The 20,395-nt window shown below is 53.9% G+C and overlaps 8 protein-coding genes across 8 annotated transcripts; 4 read left to right on the top strand and 4 right to left on the bottom strand.

Annotated features, from left to right (window-relative positions):
- Nucleotides 1–383: 383 nt before the first annotated feature.
- Nucleotides 384–1,459, top strand: BBA_01576 (ribosomal protein L6e; the record flags this gene model as incomplete). Its single annotated transcript, XM_008596673.1, has 3 exons — nt 384–497; nt 874–1,209; nt 1,307–1,459. The coding sequence occupies 3 exons, from the start codon at nt 384–386 to the stop codon at nt 1,457–1,459; spliced, it is 603 nt and encodes a 200-aa protein (XP_008594895.1).
- An 899-nt stretch (nt 1,460–2,358) lies between these two features.
- BBA_01577 (peptidase family M49) lies at nt 2,359–4,672 on the bottom strand (the record flags this gene model as incomplete). Its single annotated transcript, XM_008596674.1, has 4 exons — nt 2,359–2,627; nt 2,697–3,200; nt 3,260–4,482; nt 4,548–4,672. 4 exons carry the CDS (start codon nt 4,670–4,672, stop codon nt 2,359–2,361), a joined length of 2,121 nt encoding a protein of 706 aa, XP_008594896.1.
- Nucleotides 4,673–7,902: 3,230 nt separating this feature from the next.
- On the top strand, nt 7,903–8,665 carry BBA_01578 (thermoresistant glucokinase family carbohydrate kinase; the record flags this gene model as incomplete). Its single annotated transcript, XM_008596675.1, has 2 exons — nt 7,903–8,169; nt 8,225–8,665. 2 exons carry the CDS (start codon nt 7,903–7,905, stop codon nt 8,663–8,665), a joined length of 708 nt encoding a protein of 235 aa, XP_008594897.1.
- Nucleotides 8,666–10,314: 1,649 nt separating this feature from the next.
- On the bottom strand, nt 10,315–11,931 carry BBA_01579 (2-oxoacid dehydrogenase acyltransferase; the record flags this gene model as incomplete). Its single annotated transcript, XM_008596676.1, has 2 exons — nt 10,315–11,621; nt 11,763–11,931. 2 exons carry the CDS (start codon nt 11,929–11,931, stop codon nt 10,315–10,317), a joined length of 1,476 nt encoding a protein of 491 aa, XP_008594898.1.
- A 1,271-nt stretch (nt 11,932–13,202) lies between these two features.
- BBA_01580 (F1F0 ATPase complex assembly protein) lies at nt 13,203–14,420 on the top strand (the record flags this gene model as incomplete). The annotated part of the gene is made up of 2 exons (XM_008596677.1): nt 13,203–13,585; nt 13,703–14,420. The coding sequence occupies 2 exons, from the start codon at nt 13,203–13,205 to the stop codon at nt 14,418–14,420; spliced, it is 1,101 nt and encodes a 366-aa protein (XP_008594899.1).
- Nucleotides 14,421–14,585: 165 nt separating this feature from the next.
- BBA_01581 (vesicle transport V-SNARE protein) lies at nt 14,586–15,415 on the bottom strand (the record flags this gene model as incomplete). Its single annotated transcript, XM_008596678.1, has 3 exons — nt 14,586–15,089; nt 15,172–15,285; nt 15,347–15,415. 3 exons carry the CDS (start codon nt 15,413–15,415, stop codon nt 14,586–14,588), a joined length of 687 nt encoding a protein of 228 aa, XP_008594900.1.
- A 796-nt stretch (nt 15,416–16,211) lies between these two features.
- On the top strand, nt 16,212–16,851 carry BBA_01582 (putative ribosomal protein L35; the record flags this gene model as incomplete). Its single annotated transcript, XM_008596679.1, has 3 exons — nt 16,212–16,217; nt 16,395–16,534; nt 16,620–16,851. The coding sequence occupies 3 exons, from the start codon at nt 16,212–16,214 to the stop codon at nt 16,849–16,851; spliced, it is 378 nt and encodes a 125-aa protein (XP_008594901.1).
- A 1,206-nt stretch (nt 16,852–18,057) lies between these two features.
- BBA_01583 (metalloregulatory protein) lies at nt 18,058–20,112 on the bottom strand (the record flags this gene model as incomplete). The annotated part of the gene is made up of 2 exons (XM_008596680.1): nt 18,058–18,530; nt 18,588–20,112. The coding sequence occupies 2 exons, from the start codon at nt 20,110–20,112 to the stop codon at nt 18,058–18,060; spliced, it is 1,998 nt and encodes a 665-aa protein (XP_008594902.1).
- Nucleotides 20,113–20,395: the final 283 nt, after the last annotated feature.

Consider the following 20,395-nt stretch of genomic DNA (forward strand, 5'->3'; position numbering starts at 1 on the left):
TGCTGGAAGCTCTACGACTTTCTGGTGGGGCCGCGAGCGTTCGCGCACCTTCTGCCAGCACCTTGAAAACCGTCATCGGGCGATAGCGATAAGCCCCAGCAGCTCAGCCGCCAACACCGGTGACAGGCATGAGTAGCGCACACCGAAGCTGCAAATCTTATCGTCACGTGTGGCCAGCCCCGTACCCGCACACCAGTTGGGCAGGGCAGGTACGTACCGGTGCCGTAAGCGGCTTAGTGCCAGAGGGTTCACATTTTGCTTCCCACAAACTCGCCTAGCGGCTTTCACAAAGAAATCTAACATTCTGGGCCGACCATCACGAACGTGTCTTCCCTTTCCTTACCTCTCCACACCTCGATACCAGACACAATCAGAGAGTCAAAATGTCGACAAAGCCCACGTCCAAGAAGTTCGGCAAGTCGACCCGGGAGGTTCCCGCGGCCGCGGACAAGGCGAAGAAGTGGTACAACGCCGACGACGAGTCTGAGCCCAAGCAGGTGAGTTTGCTGATGGCAGTGACATGATGGCATCGCGACAACGAGATATCTTTTTGGGACAAGCACACATCTCCCCCACGATGGAAAGAGTGGCGACGCGATTGGGCATTGGCGACGAATTCGAAAGCGACATCTACTGCAGATGACACCCCGCCGCGACAACGACACCGTCAAAACCCTATCTCGACCAACGATGGAGCGCTATTGGACAACCAAGACGAGAACGACCTCGAGGGATGCGCAATTGCTTTAGCCTATCCCTGTGCTTTCCGGGAGATGTGTTGTCCGAAAATTGATATTTTGCTATTTTGTGTGCTCGGATGGCCATGACACGCAGATTCAAGGGCAAGCGACTGACCATTGTTCTTTGATACAGGTCCGCAAGACTGTCCGCGCCTGGAATCCTCGCGCCTCTCTCCAGCCCGGTACCGTCCTGATCCTGCTCGCCGGTCGCTTCCGCGGCAAGCGCGTCGTCCTCCTCAAGAACCTCGAGCAGGGTGTCCTCCTCGTCACCGGCCCCTTCAAGATCAACGGCGTACCCCTCCGCCGCATCAACTCCCGCTACGTCATTGCCACCTCGTTCAAGGTCGACGTCTCCGGCCTCGACCAGAAGAAGGTTGACGAGATTGCCCAACCAAAGTACTTCACCGCCGACAAGGCCAAGGAAAAGGCTGGCGCCGACGCCTTCTTCAAGCAGGGCGAGAAGCCTCAGGTAAGAAATCTCACTTTTACTGGAGTTCTCAACACTGCGGTACCCGTGGTGTTGTGAGCTGGTCCGCCGCAATAGTGTGCTAACGCAACAATTACAGAAGAAGCAGATCAGCAGCAGCCGTGCCGCCGACCAAAAGGCCATCGACAAGGCCCTGCTTGCCAGCATCAAGAAGGTCGAGATGCTCCCCAGCTACCTTGCCAGCTCCTTCTCCCTGCGAAAGGGCGATAAGCCCCACGAGATGGCCTGGTAAATGTCCGATAACGAGAAAAGAAAAAAAGCAAAAGAAAGAGCAGTCGAGCAGGCAAGAAACAGGAGAATTTTCTACCCACACACACACATAGTTTCTTTTTTTTTTTCATAATGCGAATCTAAACGTCTCATTTGGTCATTTGATGGCTGTCTCTTTCTTGCAGAGAAACAGAGGAATTACGCGGTGAAAACGATGGGATTGCGCTTTGTGATGTGAAATTGGAAACAGTGGATGGATACTTTTTGGTTTCTTTGCGCTCGCTCCTCCGACTCTTGCTTCATTCTTCTCTGGTATGGATGATTTCACGTGGGAACAACAAAATTACGAACAAAGGGGCGAAAGCGACAAGGAACAAAAAGGGCAAAGGACGGACTGGGCGGTCACTTTTGCCCTGGTTTACACAATTTTTCCTTTTGATTTTTTTTACGAGTGGGGGTTCTTTGAACCAGACGACAGTCGGGGTGTCGCGACGGCTGTTGGTCGCAAAGACAAACTTTGGTGTTGTAGAAACGGAAAATGGGTTTTCCGACCCTCTGCATTTGGAAGTTGAAACGGGCATTCGGTCACATCTTGGCGTCTGTAATTAGGTTTTTACAGTCAAAGAAATTTCAAAAAAGACCATTGACAAACATGAAACAAGAAACGTGCTGCTTCACTTTTACATAGACAAAACGACGTAACAAGTCTCACTTTATGGCGCCGCCTGGGGTCCGAAGAGAGTTAGAGTAGACGTACTCGTTGCACACAACACCTTTCACAGCAAATACAGACGGGCTCCCACATGCACGTAGATATTTATGTCAATTGTTATGTTTAACATCATTTTTTTACTTTTGTCTATAAATAGGCCAAAACATGGTTTCCCGTTTGTCTATATATACAAAACATCGTCTCCGAGATTAGAGCTTACGGTCAGCCCAACTCTGGAGGAAAGATTCCAGCGTGGGCTCATAGTTCTTGAGAGTCACTTTGCCAGTAGCCTCATCCAGGTACGTGTTGGCCTGGACAAAGACCTTACGAGGTTGCTTGTTTGCGAGAACAACGTCACGGACCTTGGTTCCCCAGAAGTCAAGACCAACATTAGTCATGTGGTTGTACAGCTCCAGGCCGGCCTTGATGTCAGCGGTGCTCTTGTAGACGTGAAGCTTCTGCAAGTAATCTCCAACAGCTATTCGCACGTGTCAGCATTTCAGTTCAAAGACTTTAACATGGGTCAAAGAGCTCTGTGATGACTTACCTCGGCGACCAGTGGTAAGAATCTTGGAGCGGTCCAGGCTGATGACTAGATCCGACAAATCGTCCTTGGTGTAATCGAGCTTGCAAAAATCATCACCAGCGTCGATAAAGCACTTGAGAATAGAGAAGCGAGCCTGCGAGTGCGCTTGCCCCCACTTCTGGCTCTTGGGATCCCACATCTCGACGGCGCCGAGTCCTGCTTTGGCCATGCCCAGATACGAAGCGTAGAGAACGTCACCCGCTTCATTGTCAATGTTCTCGGTGCCATCACCAAAACCAAAGATCTTGAGAACCTGGAAGTCACAGGCCAGGTACATGGCAACAAGCTCGGCACGACATTCCTCATACGAGGCGGCAATGGCGCCGAATACGGAGCCCCAGGTCTCGCCAGGCTTGTACCAGGTCGAGATGGGCTTCTTCGTAACTGGAGAAATTGGGGGGTTGGCATTGTCAAAGTTGAAGACGCCGGGAGCAGTCTCCTGCAGAAGCTTGCCGCACCCGTGGCCTATGATCTGTTAGTATCTTACAGTCCACATTGCTCATGTCCTGATTTGAGGCTCTTACCAGTCAGCTCGTGAAGGCCCACCTGGACCTCAAAAGCAGGCTCACGGTATTTTTTTAAGAGCGGAAGGTCTGCCTCTTTGACGAAGGGAATCTTCTCGTTGGGGTTGGTGGCACCCATGATGTTACCTAACGAAACATTCTTGAAACCCTCATTTTGACGAATGTCGTCAAAGTTGGGAATATTAATACCCGCAGGGATGCCAGAGCAGTTGAATGTGAGGACTTCCAGAGAGGTGAAATCCGGTGCAAGGAACTTGTCCTTTTCAAAGTCGGCGCTCCAGGGCAGGAGAGGGACGAGTCGGGCCGAAGCCTCGACAAGCTCACCGAAAGCACGAGTGCGCTCTTGGTTAACCATGGCGACGAAGCCTTCAAACTCACCGCGAACACCAGCAGGGTCACGATAAGTCTCAACAAAGCCAATATTGCACTCGATCGCGGGGCTCTTGTCCTTGATCCACCAACGCTGGCTGTCCTTGAAAGCATTGTGGGAGCCAGTCGAGAATGCCTTGGCATAAGCCAAGTGCATGTTCTTCTGGTTCTCGTTGGCGGCGTTCTCGGCAGCACGTTCGAGATTCTTGGCAACGTTGGCCATTTCGTTGGAGTAGTCTCCGAATATGAGCTTGATCGACTTGCCCTTTAGATGGCCATCCTCGACAGTGAACTCAGTCTGCTTGCCAATGTCGGTGCCCTCGGTAGGAGGCGAAGTGATGGCAGATGCGATCAAAATCTCAAAGCCGTCACTCTTCTTGCGCAGTCTGGTGTTCTCGGGCAGCAGGTTCTTGTCAGCCATCCAAGTGTTGATAGCTTCAATCTCAGCCTTTGTGATGTCATCGGAGTCCGGGTAGTAAGTGGTCGTGTGACCGTCGTCGAGGAAGCCAAGATGCATCTTGGATTGCTGAGAGTGGTCAAAGATGGCAGCCTTGCACTTCTCGTAGTGCTTGGCCGCCTCGGGAACCAATGCAGCAATTGCATCTACCGACTTTACGCTGCAGCGGGGCAAGAACTTGGCGTCACCAAAGCTCTTATAGTTGCCCAGATTGCCGAGGACCTGGACCGAGTATTCGAGGAGCCTTGAGACTTCGTCGGCCTCGATTCCAGCCTTGGCGGCGAGAGAGGACCAGTCACCATTGCAGCTGTTGTGAACGGCAATTACAAAGTCGAAGATGGCTTCAGCTTCGAGGGAGGTCTGGCGCAAGCCAATCCTGGTACCCGCAATGGCGGCTCTGTGGTACATGGTTAGAGAAAAGAGTTGTCGGCAGCTTGGGGGGCTCGTGAGATGCGCGCATACCGGCTGATGAAATGGCTGTAGCGCTTCTGCTGATCAGACAGGATCTCAAAGTGCTGCTCAATCTTCAGAGGCAAGACCAGAGGTGGCTGGTCAGCCAGATATTGCTGAAGGTCATTGGGCTGCATTGTGGAAGAGTAGCGAGCAAGTAGCGCTGTTGCAGGTCGTATGCGACTGCAGGGAAGACGCGAGATAGAAGTGAGGGAGTTCCGGACGGCAACTCTCAATGGCAGCCTTGGAGAGATTGCAATGAGGGGAAGACTGAAAGTCATGAAAAAGTGTGCGACGTGGCGTGTGGGAGCGGCTAGTCTTATATACGAGCGACAGGACCGGACAAGTTGAAGGGCACACTGCGCTTTCTCACGGCCCGTTGGTGGCGTGCGTAATAATCTGCGCCTGGGTACCGCCTGAGGAGAAGGGTTCTACGAATGTGGATGGCGGGGGACCTTGCAGTTGGAGAACTTGTCGACTTGCCTAATGAGGCTACTGTGCGGTGTGGCGGGTGCCACAAGTCGAACCACGGGAGAAGTAGAAGTGGTGGCGTGGTTGGGTAGACTGAACGAGCCCGGGTTGTGTGAATGCTGATATATGTGTTTGTTGTGATGCTATTCCGAGGCGTGAGAGTTGTTGGAAGTCGGCTGGCGGCCCGGCAAGCTTAGACCCTAGACCCTGGCACCGGGCATTTCGGACCTGGCAGCGGCCGGATTAAAATTGATGCTCAGCGGGGACATGGACATGATGATGTTGCCGTTACGTTACGAGACAGACTCTGCCCTCGGCAATTCCATATATTATTGACACGAGTATTGAACATGCTGCAGTTGTGATGCCAAAGGTTCCAATTCAGTGTCTCCAATACCGGATTTGAAGCTGCATATGGTACCAATATGCCCCTCCTGCGTGTTGAAAGCTGACGGCTGGGAAGTCGGCACCCTAGGCTTCAACCAAAAGATACCCACTCGCAGCTAAAATGCTACTATGCACAACACCACCTCCTGCCAGTCTCTCTCTGCTGATTTATTAAGCCGAACAATACAAGTATTTAGTGTAACCACAGTGGAGTTAGTTATCCGTTAATTTGGGGCCTTCTCGCAGGGCCTTTTGTCGCTATTGGTACGGAGTCCTCGTGGTGGGTTTTTCGGCCGCTGCCATTTCTGGTGGATGCGTCTAGAAGCAGGTGGGAAAGCATTCAGAGTTCAGCCAAAAAGGCGAAGACGGAGGTGCTCAGGAAAGATCGGCGTTGTGTATGTGAACTACAGTCATCTCTGTTGCTATTGTTCAAGATGGTGGCTGTATTGTTCTGGGCAAAAGTAGCCTCTCCTCCGCCAATCGATGACTCGTAATTTGCAAAAAGCATACCTCAACTATTAGTTAGCACTTACCCTCCACTCCAACAACAACGCAAGTTTGACAAGGCAATCTAAATTAGCCAAAAAGAGCCATTTGCCCGTCAATAGTATCCCCAGATACAAATGAGCGTCGCACAGAACCAATACCGATAGCAGTAGTACGCACAGTGATGATTTCATTTCTCGATTGATCTACAGGGTAGGCTGCACTTGCCGGTCCTGCCAGCTGCTGGCTCCTACCCCGAGCACGCTCCGCAAACACAACACCACGAGAGGACGCTTTCAAACACTCATGAGCATCAACACAGTTGACCAATTCGGACAAGACGATTGATCCCATCAACCGTCCTAAAGCCCGATCCAGCCGCACCAAACACCATTTATAATAGTAGGAAGCCAGAATCAATCGTGAGTCTTCGGCCTATTTCCGAGCGTCGCTGATAGCGGCCGCAGTGCACGACCACATTCAATCTGCGAGAGATTTAATCAGAACCACCATGCCGCAAATTCGAATTCAAACGCGGCAATAACTCACTGTCGCCTCAGCGCGCTTGTATTTGTCGCCTGGCACTCGAGAGTTTGACGCGCCGGACAAGGTGGCTGCACCCGATGCCAGATCAAGCAGCCACTTAACTGCTTAACTGTCACCCCCACGCAAGCGACGGCCCATCGAGGGATGTTCGTCGCGTTTGTGCAAGGGAGACCGATGAAACATGGACTCAGCATGTTCCGTTGGGATTAATCCGCGGCCTGAGCGCGTCAACCGATCCCCTTCTCCGTTTGAATCATTGTATACCGAATGATCTTGAAACAAAGACATTGTATCGGCGCCTGCCTCGTGTCGAGCCCAGGAGTAATTTTTACCTTGGACTAAGAGATCCATGTTGGGTGCTGGGTCGGGTGATGAACCCTTGACTTCTTCACCCCTGCCATTTCGGCGGATGACACAATGCTTGTATACCTGTGCCCCTATCATTGCGCGTGTCAGTCGTTCTATTTACTTGCGCACCATACATACTCTGACAACTTGCCGGACCACGTCTTAAATCGACCGTTGTTTTACGAAAATATCCCCGATAACGTGGCAGAGGCACCGTCGCGGCGTGCCATGACGTAACGTGCTTCCCGGAGGTAGAGACAGGCAAATCCTACAACCTCTTTGGTCTACCCCCACGTTATCGGCATCGCTTGGTGTCACAGCAGCCTGTGGAACCGCACGAATTACATGCACAGAGCGCTCGTTACTTCATATTGACTCCTGTGAGCCCGGTCCGTCCGCTGCGCCCAAAGAGGCATCTACCGCCAGATGATACCGAAAGGAGCGCATATCCACTAAAATGCCGGACGGACCTGCTGCCCGGGGCGCCGGTTGCGCATTCAAAGCTTGCTTCCGAAAGCGAATCGAGGGATAAAAGACTGGGCGGATTCTCCTTTGAACAGCCAGACAAGACAAGACTCATCCTGCTCGTCATTTGAAAAGCCCACCCACACAGCTGGGCACACTACGAGACCCGCCAAGCCGCAACAGACCCAGCCTGCCAGCCCAACCAGCATCCCCAGCTTTTGAAGGAGAGAGACCAAAAGGTGGACGCTGCAAGGTTTTTCTCACCCCCTTCCGCCTTCCGACTGGGCTGGGGGGTTGGCTAAAGAGAAATAAAAGCGAGCCGCCCCAGTCTCGAGTTCTAGCGCCCTTCGATTGATTCTAAACGTCCTCTAACCTTTGCTCGCCCTTTTTTTTGTCTCGTCATCTTACTACATACATACTCCTGCCATCATTCGCCCGCGCGACCCGAACGCGTGGATTAGTTCTAGCGTCGATCACACCTGCATGACCAGAGCAAGCCCAAAAGCCTTGCGATAATCTTGTAGCTTGCGTGGGACTGCCGAACTCACTATATCGTCGCACAGCAGCTGCCGGCTGCTACCTACCTACCTACCTACCTACCTACCTGCCTACCTATATACTGTAGCTCGCCCTCCACCATCAGCATCGCTCCTCCTTTTCGAAAATGCTATCCTACGACGCACCAGTTCCAATTGCTGGCCAAGGGCAGGACGCTCCATCGCCTGCGCCACTCAAGGCTTCGTTACCAAACAGCATCACCGGTTCCGCCAAGCAACCAAGCACCGCGCAGATGGGTTCCGCAGCTCCCGCCGTGGACCATGACCGGCACAACCACATTTGGCTCGTCACAGGGCCCGCAGGATGTGGCAAAACGACCATTGCCGAACATATTGCTGAAGCCAATGGCATGCCTTACGTTGAAGGCGACTCTGTAAGTCGAACACTGCCACAACATCGTCTCAGTGGCGACTAACAGACGTGGACAGTACCACACGGCTGCCAATGTGGAAAAGATGAGAACAGGCGTGCCATTGACGGACGAGGACAGATGGGACTGGCTGGGACAGCTCCGCGACGAGTCGAGGCGCCGGCTCACCGCCGGAGCGCGCGGTGTCGTGGTGACGTGCTCGGCTCTGAAGCGCAAGTACAGAGACGTCATCCGCGTCGCGGCGTACTATGACCGCAGCATCTTGATTCACTTTATCTACTTGGATGCGCCGGCCGAAGTGCTTCTACAGCGAGTCTCTGCGCGCCAAGGTCACTACATGGGAGCCAACATGGTGCGAAGCCAGTTTGACATTTTGGAGCGTCCAGCCGATGACGAAACAGACGTCTTCAGCATCGACGTCAGCCGATCGATTGAAGAGGTCAAGCGAGACGCTCTCGCCCGAGTTCACGAGGTGATGGGCGCGGAGAGCGTCTCGTGATCTATCTCGCTACGCCAAGCCAGATACAGTCGATGCAGGTCTCGAACATTGCAGGCACTATTATGGCCTTTTTTTATCCCTACTTTACTTGGCTGAATGAATTGGCACAAGACATGTGCGCGATTATCGGGCCTGCATCGTCATGAAGAAGGAGGATGCAGGGAAACGCGGGGGCGTATCAAGTGCGGCGCCTTCTTCTTACCGTTACCTTGTCTCACATTAATATGGCTAGGCTGAGCCTGGCATACAATCTTTCCCTCTTTTGAATTCGCTTCTTGTATAAAAAGGTTAGCTGCAGGCTTGACAGCAGGACAGCCATTATGCAATGCACTCGTTCCTTTTTGCCCGGGCTAATTACATACGAATAGACAGCGTTGTTCTTTGACCGCTTTATGGTTGCTTTTTCTTTCCCTTTGTCGTTGCTTGGCAGGGACGGTAGACAATGCATGGACAAGACGCGGGCGGCTATGCACCACATCTTACTCTCGCGCGTTGTTGCTGGAAGTGGGCATGCCTAATCTACGTATCTTGCTCCCCCTCCCGTTTCTCGATGCTGGGGTAATAGCCTGTCTCTGTCACTTGTACTATGCAGATGGGCTAACAAGGGGGCACCGAATGCATGGCTAGTCGTCCTCTTACAGCTTACGGACAACAGGGCGGTCTCGAAGACGGCCATGTTTTTTTTCCCCATGCGCTTGCTGGGCTTGCCGCCCGCATGCTGCCATCCCATCTTCAGACAGGGCGGGATGCAGCGTGACGGCAAGTCACCCCTGCCACCGTGGTCAAAAGCAGCCGGCTTTATAAAGCACTGAATTAGTGAGACGGACATGTGTCGTGAAAATCCTGATGCGTAGATTGGCTTTTATAATTTTCGACCTCCTGTACTATTCTATACGCTAATTTGGCTTTACAGCGTAGTTATCTGCAGATGACGAGAACACATCAACAACCTTTCCCCCCCACCAACCCCCCTCTCTTCATGTGCAGAACGGAGAATTTAAATCCCCCCCCCCATGCGTCATCTTGCCCTGCTGCACGCGGCTTGTCCAGCGTGACGTCCCCGTGCCGGCAGCTTGCATGCACCATGCAAGACGCAGAGGCAGGTCTGGGGTCACGGGTGGCGTCAATCTGCTGGGCAAGGGTTTTTTTGCTTTACTGGGATCCGTTTTCCCCCCCAAAAATAAAAATAAAAAACGGGCTGGCTGTCTCTGAGTTGTGCGGAATGAGCTGTGAGCCTGGAAAATGCAAGGATTCCTAACTAAATTAGCTTCGTGGCGTTCATGTATGCTTCTCGGTCTGTGTCCTCTCCTCTCTTTTCTCCGTGGGGCGAGCAGGTCTTGTTTCTCCTGTTCCAGACCACGGCCATTCCATTGATAGCGTGAGCTGTTTGGTCTTTATTATTGAGGCGGTTGTCGTGGCTTGCATATCCCGGGCAGCCGGAAGCGTAGCAAAAACCACAGACGATAAGGAAGAAGAAGAAGACGAAAAAAAAAAAAGTTGAAAACAAATCCAGTAGTCGTGGAACCGAAACAATAGACTCGCTAAATGTGATTCCATATGCAGTGTATGTATTGCCTCTTCTGTCCTTCCGCTTGCCTCCCCCCCCTCTCCATTGCTTTTGCTGTTTTTTTCTTCTTTTTTTTTCTTTTTTAGCGAAGGTGCATGACCATGACATCGGGCTCTTCCACCACGCTGCGAACAACGTCGGCCGCGCGGGCCATGGTGGCGCCGTCGACGACGCGGTGGTCGGCGCTCCAGCTAAAGTTGCAAATCTGCTTCTTGACAATGTTGTCGTGCTCGTCAAAGGCGGGGACGGTGCGCATGCGGCCGATGCCGAGGATGGCGACCTCGCGCTCGACAATGACGGGGCTCAGGTAGGTGCCGCCAATGTTGCCAATGTTGGAGACGGTGATTGTGCCGCCCGCCATGTCGGCTGGGCCCAGCTTGCCCTGCTGCGCGAGCGCCTGCAGCCGGCCGAGCTCGGCGGCAATGGAGACGATGTTGAGGGCGCCGACGTTTTTGATGACGGGCACGACGAGACCCTGCGGGGCGTCCATGGCGACGCCAATGTTGTGCTGGGAGCGCATGATGAGAGACGGCTTGCCGTTGGTGGTGGTGGTGGTCGGATCGAGCTCGACGCGCGCGTTGAGGATGGGGAACTGGTACAGCGCCAGCGACACGGCCTTGATGATAAAGGGCAGGTAGGACAGCTTGGCGAGCTGGCCGTCGTTGTTTTGGGGCGTCTTGGCGAGCACCTTGTTGAGGCGACTGCGGAGGCTGACGAGGTCCGAAAAGTCAATCTCGTCGGCGTAGAGAAAGTGCGGAATGGTGAGCGAGCGCGACATGGTCTTGAACATCATCTGCTGCGTCGGCGTGAGCGGCTGTCTCGTCTCCGTCTGCACCGACGTGTCGGCCGGCGCGGTAGATGCGACGGCCGACGGCCCGCCAGGCGCGGCGGCGTCTCTATTCTCGACAAACTTGAGGATATCTTCCTTGCTGACGCGCCCGTCCTTGCCGGTGCCGTCAATGTCGTTGATATCCACGCCCAGCTCCTTGGAGAGGTGGCGCACCGCGGGCGTCGAGATGGAGGCGCCCTTGCCCTTTTGTCTTGGGGGCGCGGCGGGCGGTTCTGTAGGCGTAGAGACGGGAGCTGGAGCCGGAGACTGTGCTGCCGTCGGCGCAGGAGTCGCAGGCGCTTCTTGCTCCTTGGCCGGGGCCGGGGCTGGTGGTGCTTCGGTATCGGCGGCGGAGCCGCCCTGTATGTCAATGTCGACAAAGGGCTTGCCGACCTTGGCCATTTCGCCGGCCTCGTAGTAGAGCTTCTTGACGGTGCCGGTGAAGCGCGACGTGATTTCGACCGAGGCCTTGTCGCTCTGGACCTCGCAGAGCGGGGAAAACTCCTCGACGCGGGCGCCGGGCTCGACGAACCACTGGATGACTTCGCATTCGACGATGCCTTGTTTGCGGGGGCGGGGAGTGGTCAGCACGGCGATGCAAAACAACAAGCAAAAAAAAAGGACAAGAACAACGGTTAAAAAAAATAAAAAATGAAATCAAGAATAGGCCAATCGAGAACACATAAAAGAACTGTACACACCTTCACCAATATCCGCCAGCAGGACGGGCTTGACCGCGCACAGGCGTCTAGATTCGGAGAACCATCTGGGGACCCCGGATTGTGGTGTTTTGCCCATGGCAACGCGGCCTACGGCCTTGGAAGCTCCCCATTGCGAGCGGAGAGCTCTCGATCCACGCTGGAGAAACATGCTATTTTCCCCAAATATGAAGCTTTGCAGAAAGATAAAGAAAGAAAAAAAAATATTGTGTGAGAAACCAACGGTAGGGAGCAACGAAGAAGAGAAGGAAGAGACAAAGACCAACTCCCTCCCCCCCAGCCAATTGCGGGCAGATGAATAATTGTTGCGCGGCTCAAGAAACAGAGGAACGCATTCAGTCGGCATTTGTTGGTGATGGGGAAGAGGGTCCCGCGAATAGCCGAGTCTGGGGCACCGAAAGCCCCCCCAAACTAGCAACTTGGCTTAAGCCGCTGAAGCAGTGAGGCCACCCGACTGACGCCCGCTGGAGGGCAGATGGGTTAGGTGACGGGCGTGATGCGTCACAGAAGTTGTTGAGTCGAAATTTTCTAGACAGGCAGTTTTGAATATACTAGTATGAATAATTATGCCGCACAAAAGCTCTCTCGCTGGCTGATGCTGGGCCCATCCGCCAATGTAGAAGTGCCGAGGTCTCGCTTTTAAAATAGACGTGTGCGGCTTCGCTCTGTAAGTAAAATGTATAAACTCGCGAAAAGTTTGGCTTTGAGTTTCTGCCATAAACACCTCTAGACCAATCGGATTAATGTGGTACACTTAGGCAACTGGCAATGGATGATGTTCCTTCGTTCACATGGGTGACGCAGAGCATGTGTGCAAGAATCAGGAATCGAACTGGCTCGAGAGCGACGGCATGCAGGATGATGCATGCAAAATATCCTTTTTAGCATGCTGCATGCCGATTGACAGGTCCATTGTAAAATATGTCACTTGTACTGAGCCGTTGCTGGGACGCGGCATCACCAACCCTCCATACGTTGGCAACTAGACGTACCCGCATATACAATTCGGTCAGCGGTACACTATCTGATTGTCTTTGATGGGCACAGTATTACTTGCGGCCCAAATGTGAGAGAATGAAAACGTCTTCTTCTTTTATTCGCTTGTTGACCATATGCTAGTAGTTTACGCCGCGTAGCCAATCAAGAAGAGCCATGGACGCGACAATCACTTCTCACAGAGCAACCATCACATCAATTTGCTGGCCTGAAAAAAAAGTGTAGATTTATTGTGGAAAAGAAAAGACAAGAAAAATACATTTTTCCTGGCAATGGCGCTCACCATATAGCAGAATCACCCTTCTACCACACCAACACTTGGCCCGCTCTCAGATTATCAATACCAGCCCCAGAAAAAAAACGCCAACTTATTCGAGAAGTGACCTCTTTCCATCTCCAACCCTCGTCAACCGCACTCACAGCACCATGTCATCGCGGCGCATAGGCCTGGCCGTTGCCAGCAGCCTCACGAGACGCATCTCGCCACGACCGGGCCCCGTATGCGCCCGCTGCCAGTGGCAACGCAGCTTCGCGGCCACGGCGGCGCCTCACGGCCCACGCACGTCCAAGCCCGCCGCCGGCATCTCCATGGACCCCCAGAGCGACATTGCCGGCCCGGCCATTGAGGCGCCGCGCAGCTACGGCAAGCGCTTCGACGGCGTCTTCACGCCCAAGCCCCTGCCGCGCCCGATTGGCATGCCGCTGCCGCCGCGGCCCGGCGAGAACACGGGCATTGACGCCCGCACACGCGAGCAGCGCAAAAAAGACTTTGCCGACTGGGACAAGCACCTAGCGCGGCGAAAGGAGCTGTAAGGGATGACGTCGACGACGACGACGACGACGACTGATGGTGGCTGCTCGGGAGAGCGGCGACCTGTGTGCGAATTTTGGGAAGAAGCTAACAAAAGACATTATCAATCCTCTAGTACCGCCCAGCTTTCACGACCATATTTCCGCGACTGGAACAATCTCAAGTACCACGACGGCAAATCCTTCATCGCGCCCCCGCGGCTCTTCAAGGCCGAATTCTCCCTCTTCTTCCCGAACCTCTACGGCCAGACCATTCTCAGGACCGACAAGGAACCCCGCGACACGACGCCGCTCCTCGCCGGCAAGGCGTCGGTCGTGTGCATCTTTAGCAGCCAGTGGGCCGAGGCGCAGGTCGAGAGCTTCACGTCGGCCGCGGCGAACCCGGCGCTGCAGGACATTCTCGCGCGGCACGGCGGCCGCGACGGCCTCGCGCAGGTCGTGCGCGTCAACTACGAGGACAATGCGGGCAAGGCCTGGCTGGTCCGTCTCTTCATGGGCGCGCTGCGCAGGCGCCTGCCCGAGCACGAGTGGGACAAGTACTTTTTGGTGCGCCGCGGCGTCACCGACCACATTCGCGAGTGCATCGGCCTGCTCAACTCAAAAGTCGGCTACACGTACCTCGTCGACCAGCACTGCCGCGTGCGCTGGGCGGCCAGCGGCAACAGCAGCCCCGAGGAGGTGGAGGGCCTGAACCGCGGCCTCGTCAGGCTGGTCGAGGGCATCGAGACGGAGGCGCTGCTGCCCTCGACGGCGCGGGAGCCGGTGCCTGGACGCAAGGCTATCAAGGATCTCGCGCAGAAGCGCGCTGCCGAAAAGACAGAGACGACAACATAAGAGAAGCATGTGGAAGGTCATTGTATATTAGATTAGAAAAAAACACAACCCCATATAATAGCATATAGATGGAAACAATACGCTGATACCCTTTTCGAACAGCATTTCCAATAACGCCGTCCCGTGCAATTTGTACAACATTTCGCGTCGACTTCTTTCCCCTTTTTACAGGAAGAACCAGAAAAACACAAAGCAAAACGCGATAAAGGCGCCCATGATGATGCCGTCACGACGCTTCTTGGCCGATATCCGCCCGATGAGGGTGTTGATGCCGGGCACCTGGTTCGCGGCGCCGGTGATGCGGCGCTGGATGCTGGCGAGCGTGTCGCGCTGCACGAGGAAGCTGTCGTTGACGGCGTAGGCCTGGCTGAGGACGCTGTCGGCCATGCCGTGGCTGTTGTCGATGCGGCGGCGCTCGTCGAGCATGTACTCGGCCTCGGCGGCCGCCGGGTTGCTGGCGCGGTACTCGTCAATGTCGGAGCGCACATTAGTCAGGAGGTTGGCGCGGTCGCGCGCGTGCTGCAGGCTGGACCGCAGCCGCGCGAGGTCCTTTTTGTGCCCCGACAGCTTCTCCCGCAGCAGCGATAAGTTGTTTTGCTTGAGCGCCGACGACGTCAGCGCCGCTTCCGAGTCGAGGAGCCGCGCGAGCTGGCTGATTGTGGATTCGCGCTGCGGCAAGGGTTAGCTGGCCGTGTTCGTCCCGAGGACGGGGGGGAAGCAGCGAGCAGGATGGAAGTTTTCAGGTCCGTACCTTTTCTAGCAGCTCCTCAATCTTGGTTTCTGTCGTGCGTTCCTCTTGCGTCGGTTTTGGAGGGATCGAAGCCGCCGTTGAGAATTGCGAATATGTGTGGAAGAGACTCTCAGTCTGGTCATGCTGGTCAGCCTCCATCTGATATAGGGCCAAGGGCTCTCGGTTATCCTCTCACCTGTGTCTCTAGGGAGCGGGCTTGTTGTCGAAGCTGGGCCCAGCCAGCATTTCCTGAGGGTGCGGCCATGATCGCTGTCACAGGGCCGGTACTGCGCGTGGCTTTTCTGTACACCAGAAGTAGGCCGGAAAGCAAGCCGTCGGAAGATGATAGGTAGATACCAGCGAAGCAGGAATGACGATGAAACTGGGTCCGCCCCGTCCCTGTTGAACTCGTAAGTTGTAATCAGTCTAGCCGGCTCCTGGATCGCGCTAAGCCCAGTACAGCGGAGTGTCGGCAGAACAGCTCTGACCGCTTTGACCCTCTACGATCACGTGGACCTCAGCACACAGCTCGATACGGCCAATCAAAATTAGTCGTCTGCCCCGCACCATTGACCCGGCCCACGCAACAGGCCGCTGCCCAAACAGGCAAAACCCTAGGGCAACTTTTTCACCGTCTCGGCAAAAATTCTCATAGTTTGTGGTGTGACTGCCCTGTGCCATACGATCCCCGTTTGCGAGCGACCCTGCTATTACTCTCTTCTCTGCACTTTCAGTCGACACCACTTCGCACACCCCCATCGAAGCATATATCTCAAGATGGTGAGTAGCATTGCATTCATCACCCCGACAATCGAAACGGAATTGTTCTCTTCCCTTATGGTCTCGGAGGCACGGTGCTGGCATGTCTCAAGGGCTTCCATGTCCGAGGGGATACACAATTCTGTGCACGGCGGGCAACTAGGCCACAATGGAGGGGAACGAGGTCGTCGATATGACTACGAGAATAAACGCTGCGGCTTTCTGCAAGGATTGACGGTCGAGGTTTTCCATGGGAGCAATTTCGATATGATTGCACGTTGAACGAGTTTGATACGACAACAATGAACGTTGAATTGCAGGATGGGAATGCGACATCTACATCCGCTACCGCAAGTTTCGATTGACTCTTGCATGGAAAACCTTTTGCCGTCGTCCTGCAGAACCGTCGCGCCTCTCGCCATATCCCTCCCCATCAACTTGACATCAGCATCTCGTCGCCCTCATGCTGACCCATTCCTTCTTAGTCGTCCGCAAAGGTTAAGACTGTCCAGCTCTGGGATAAGAGCAAGGATGACCTGCTGAAGCAGCTCGGCGAGCTCAAGGCCGAGCTCGGCCAGCTGCGCATCCAAAAGGTCGTCTCTTCCGGCTCCAAGCTCAACAAGATGTACGTTTTTTCTTTCTTTTCCTAGCTTCGCTCGACGCATCATCTCGTGACTCCGGCCCCGCTGACTTTTTGACAAAAATTACAGCCACGACTTCCGCAAGTCCATTGCTCGCGTCCTCACCGTCATCAACGCCAAGCAACGCAGCCAGCTCCGCCTCTTCTACAAGAACAAGAAGTACGCTCCCCTCGACCTCCGCCCCAAGCAGACCCGCGCCATCCGTCGCCGACTATCGCCCGAGGACAAGGCCCGCGTGCTCGAGAAGGCCAAGAAGCGCGAGACGCACTTTCCCCAGCGCAAGTTTGCCATCAAGGCTTAAATTTTTACGTCACGCAAATACAAAGTTTTTTTTTTTACTTGTAACGGGGTATCCATGAAGAGTGAGCGGACGACAAAAAAGAAAGCAACACAGCATAATGGGTGTTGAGGGAAAACGTTTTTTTCCTTTTGGCGAAGGACATCTTTTTTTATATCTTGAGAACGGGGGAAACGGCGTGGCGTATCCTTTTGATCTTCTCTTTTGCTTTGAAAAGATGCAAGGACGGGGAAAAAACAAGAGACTTTGAAACTCGAGCATCGCATTCGGCCGCAGGGTCTTGAACAGCTTTGGGGGTGTCTCCTCTCTGTATCTTGAAAGGCGGATGGGAAAGAGAAAATTTGGGGCCGGCAGGAATCTAGGACATTGTGGTTTCTGGCTGGCCCTTGGACTTGCTAGGCACAACGAGACAAGTCTGCAAGTACAAAATAAAAGGAAAAAAAAACGAGGTCATGATCCAACCTAAACAATTGTTTCCTATTCAATCTGCTATAATGTGACATGTCTTTACTGTGTGCACTTCTTGGCCTGGCTGTATGCTGCATCGTTGGTCGCCCGAGCATAGCGCACTGTCATAATTTTCCTTCTCATCACAATTCTAATTGACTTCATTCCTGTAGCTGGTAGCCCGAGCATAGAGCGCTGGACAATTCTGCTTCTCATCACAATCCTGATTGAGTTCATTCCTGTAGCTGGTAGCCCGAGCATAGAGTTCTGGCACAATTTTGCTTCTCATCACAATCTTGACATCCGTTTCTGTTCACTCTGCTGCAATGTGTCATGTCTTTAGTTCGTTGCACTTTTTGGTCTGGCTGTCTGTTGCATCGTTAATAGCCTGAGAATAGAGTGCTGACACAACTCTCCGCGTATCTTTACATTATTAATGTCACAGCAAGGCACACTTGATTTTCCAGTACTGTGGACGGGGAATTGAAGTCTCATTATACCTCATTTCTCACATGTCCGTCGTCTATCATGCTTTTCATACGCCCTTGCGGGGCTAAATAGTGTCTGACAATAAATACCATGCCATGAAGCACCATGCAAAATTAATTCCCCATAATCCGTAATAATCCTGTACTCCTGAAACGCCATTCCAATAAAAGAAGAAGAAAGAAGGAAAAAAAAAAAGAAAAACAAAGTCAAAAACCCTCAACAGGTAGGCGGTAGACTTGTTGAAACAACTCAAACTTGACAGCTGGCGGCGCTCTAGACAGTCTGCATCATGTCAGGATGCTCAAAGTCGCCAAGGCTCTCGCCAGGCAAGATGGATATGCTGGGCTTGGATATTCTGCCCGTCTTGACGCGGCTCAGAATCTTGCTGACTTCTTCTGGCTTGTCCTTGTGGTTGGTGCCCATGTGTCGGCGCAGCTGGTCTAGTCTGTGAAAGTCCTTGCCGCAAATCTCGCAGACGTGCGAGCCGCGAATGTTGTGGATACGACGGTGCTTGGAGAGATTGGACGACTCGCCAAACTTTTTGCCGCAAATATCACACTGCAACGGTTTGGCGCCGGTGTGGGTGCGCTCGTGCATGGTCAGGGCGCTTTGCTGCTTAAAGGACTGGTTGCAGCCGGCAAAGGAGCAGACCCAGGGCTTCTCGCCCGTGTGAGTGCGCATGTGCTGCTCGAGTGACTGCTTGGCAGACAGAGATGCGCCGCAGATATTACACTGAACAGGTTTGTCTGATGGAGAGTCAGCGACTGCAGATAGCTGCATGCAGGTGGGTGGAGTCTACTTACAGCCAGTGTGTACTTGCATATGGCGCTCGAGCTTACTGCGTTGACTGAAGGTGGTGTGTCTTGTGCAGCCTTGCCATTGGCAGTAGAAGCCGGCGTGATCCTTTTTGATCTGCTTCAGGTGGTCTGACTTGCAGTGGTCTTGCAGCGCCTTGTGGTCGCTGCACCTTTGGCCGCAGATTTTGTGGCCGCCCATGCCATCGGGCATGAGCCAGCGGCAAATGTTTTGGTCTTCTGGCGAAACCGAGGGAGAAGCTTCGGGCGCAGCGGCAAAGTAGTTTGTGCCTTCAATGGTAGACGGTGTGGGTAGAGAGGCGGGTGTGGGGGAGAGAGATGTAGCTAACGAGAGATTGGTGGAGGGAGAGGTGGTGGAGGAGAAGTGATTGTGATGGTGGTGATGATCATCGAGCATATGATGCGATGTCGCGTTTTGCAGCGTCTTGTGCATATTGTTTCCATTGGCCATGAGTGCCGGACGATGCTGCTGAAAAATGTGCTGAGCAAAGTCATAGGGGTCTTGGATCTGGAAACCGCAAATGGCGTCGACACCATGCGGGCTGATGCCGTCTGGAGTTGCAGAATGCTTCGGTAGAGAGCACATTGGCATAAGAGAGCTGGGCTTATCGGCTATACACGAGTGCATGTGGTTGTCTTGATGTGTCGGATCATGGTACTGCATAATGTGATTGGCGAGAATGAATTCGGGGGCAATGTCCCACATTTGACCAGAAAAGATGGGAGCGTTGCCAAAGGGATTGTCGAGGGAAAGAGACGAACAAGGAACTGTAGGCAAATCTAGGTATGCGGCATCGGCAATGCTTGGAGTTGGAGGAACAGTGTGCGAGGTAGAGGCAGGGGCGGTGGTCGTGATGCCCTTGTCTCCAAACGAGGTGAGGGCGACGGCAGCAGCGGCTTCATTGTCCGTGATGGGACAGGCTGACTGGGAGCACGGGACAGACGGGGCTTTGCAATCATCGTCGACGCAGAGGCCGGGAGGACCGCAAGCATCATCGTCGCAGCAGACGCCACGATCCTTGTCGTCACATTGGCTAGGACAACTCCCTTCGCAGTCCGAGTTGCACGAGGCGGCGCAGTCGTTGTCATGGCAGACATCAAAGCTGGAGCAAGCCATGCCATTTTGTAGCAAGGTGTTTGTGAAGATGGTATCCCATGGTGATGGATAAGATTGCAGATGGTGGTGCTCGGCTGAGGGAGCGCCGGGTGCAGAAGTCGGGTTGGAGATGCTGTGTCTTTGGCGAGTGTGTGTCTGAGAAAGGCTGCGCTGAGCCATGGCGGGGGCCTTGGTGGCGGACGTATGGCTCTTTGCGGCAATGTTGCAGTGGTTGAAGGCGTTGTGGTCGAGGCAAGAGTCATCGTGAAAGCCGGCGGCAAAAGAGTCCAGGCCATGCGTCAGGCCATGGGAAAGGGACATGTCGATGGGGAGGAGATTATCGAGATCCAGCGCCATGGCGGCCATGTCATTGGAGGGCGGGCCGCTGAAAGTCATGTGTGCCGCGTCGTCTTCCATAATGAGTTGGCAAACGACGAGAAGAAGGCTTTTCGGGACAAGGCGAGTAAGGTAAGAGGGGCAGACGAGGCCCTTTGACCGTTGGGTTCAGGCAGGGCGCGCGGTTAAGCCACCAACAGGAAGCTGAGGCTGAAGGAGATGAGGAGGGGGGGGGAACAATATGGAGATGCAGCGTGCGAAACGGTTTCAGCGATGTGATAAGCGCAAGCCTTATGGGTGGGAATGAGGCGAATGCGCTGGTTGACGCCGGTGGCCGCTCATGGGGGGGGGTAAAGTGTTGGGT

This window comes from Beauveria bassiana (genome assembly GCF_000280675.1).
Source record: "Beauveria bassiana ARSEF 2860 unplaced genomic scaffold BBA_S00003, whole genome shotgun sequence".
In the NCBI taxonomy this organism is placed as follows: domain Eukaryota; kingdom Fungi; phylum Ascomycota; class Sordariomycetes; order Hypocreales; family Cordycipitaceae; genus Beauveria; species Beauveria bassiana.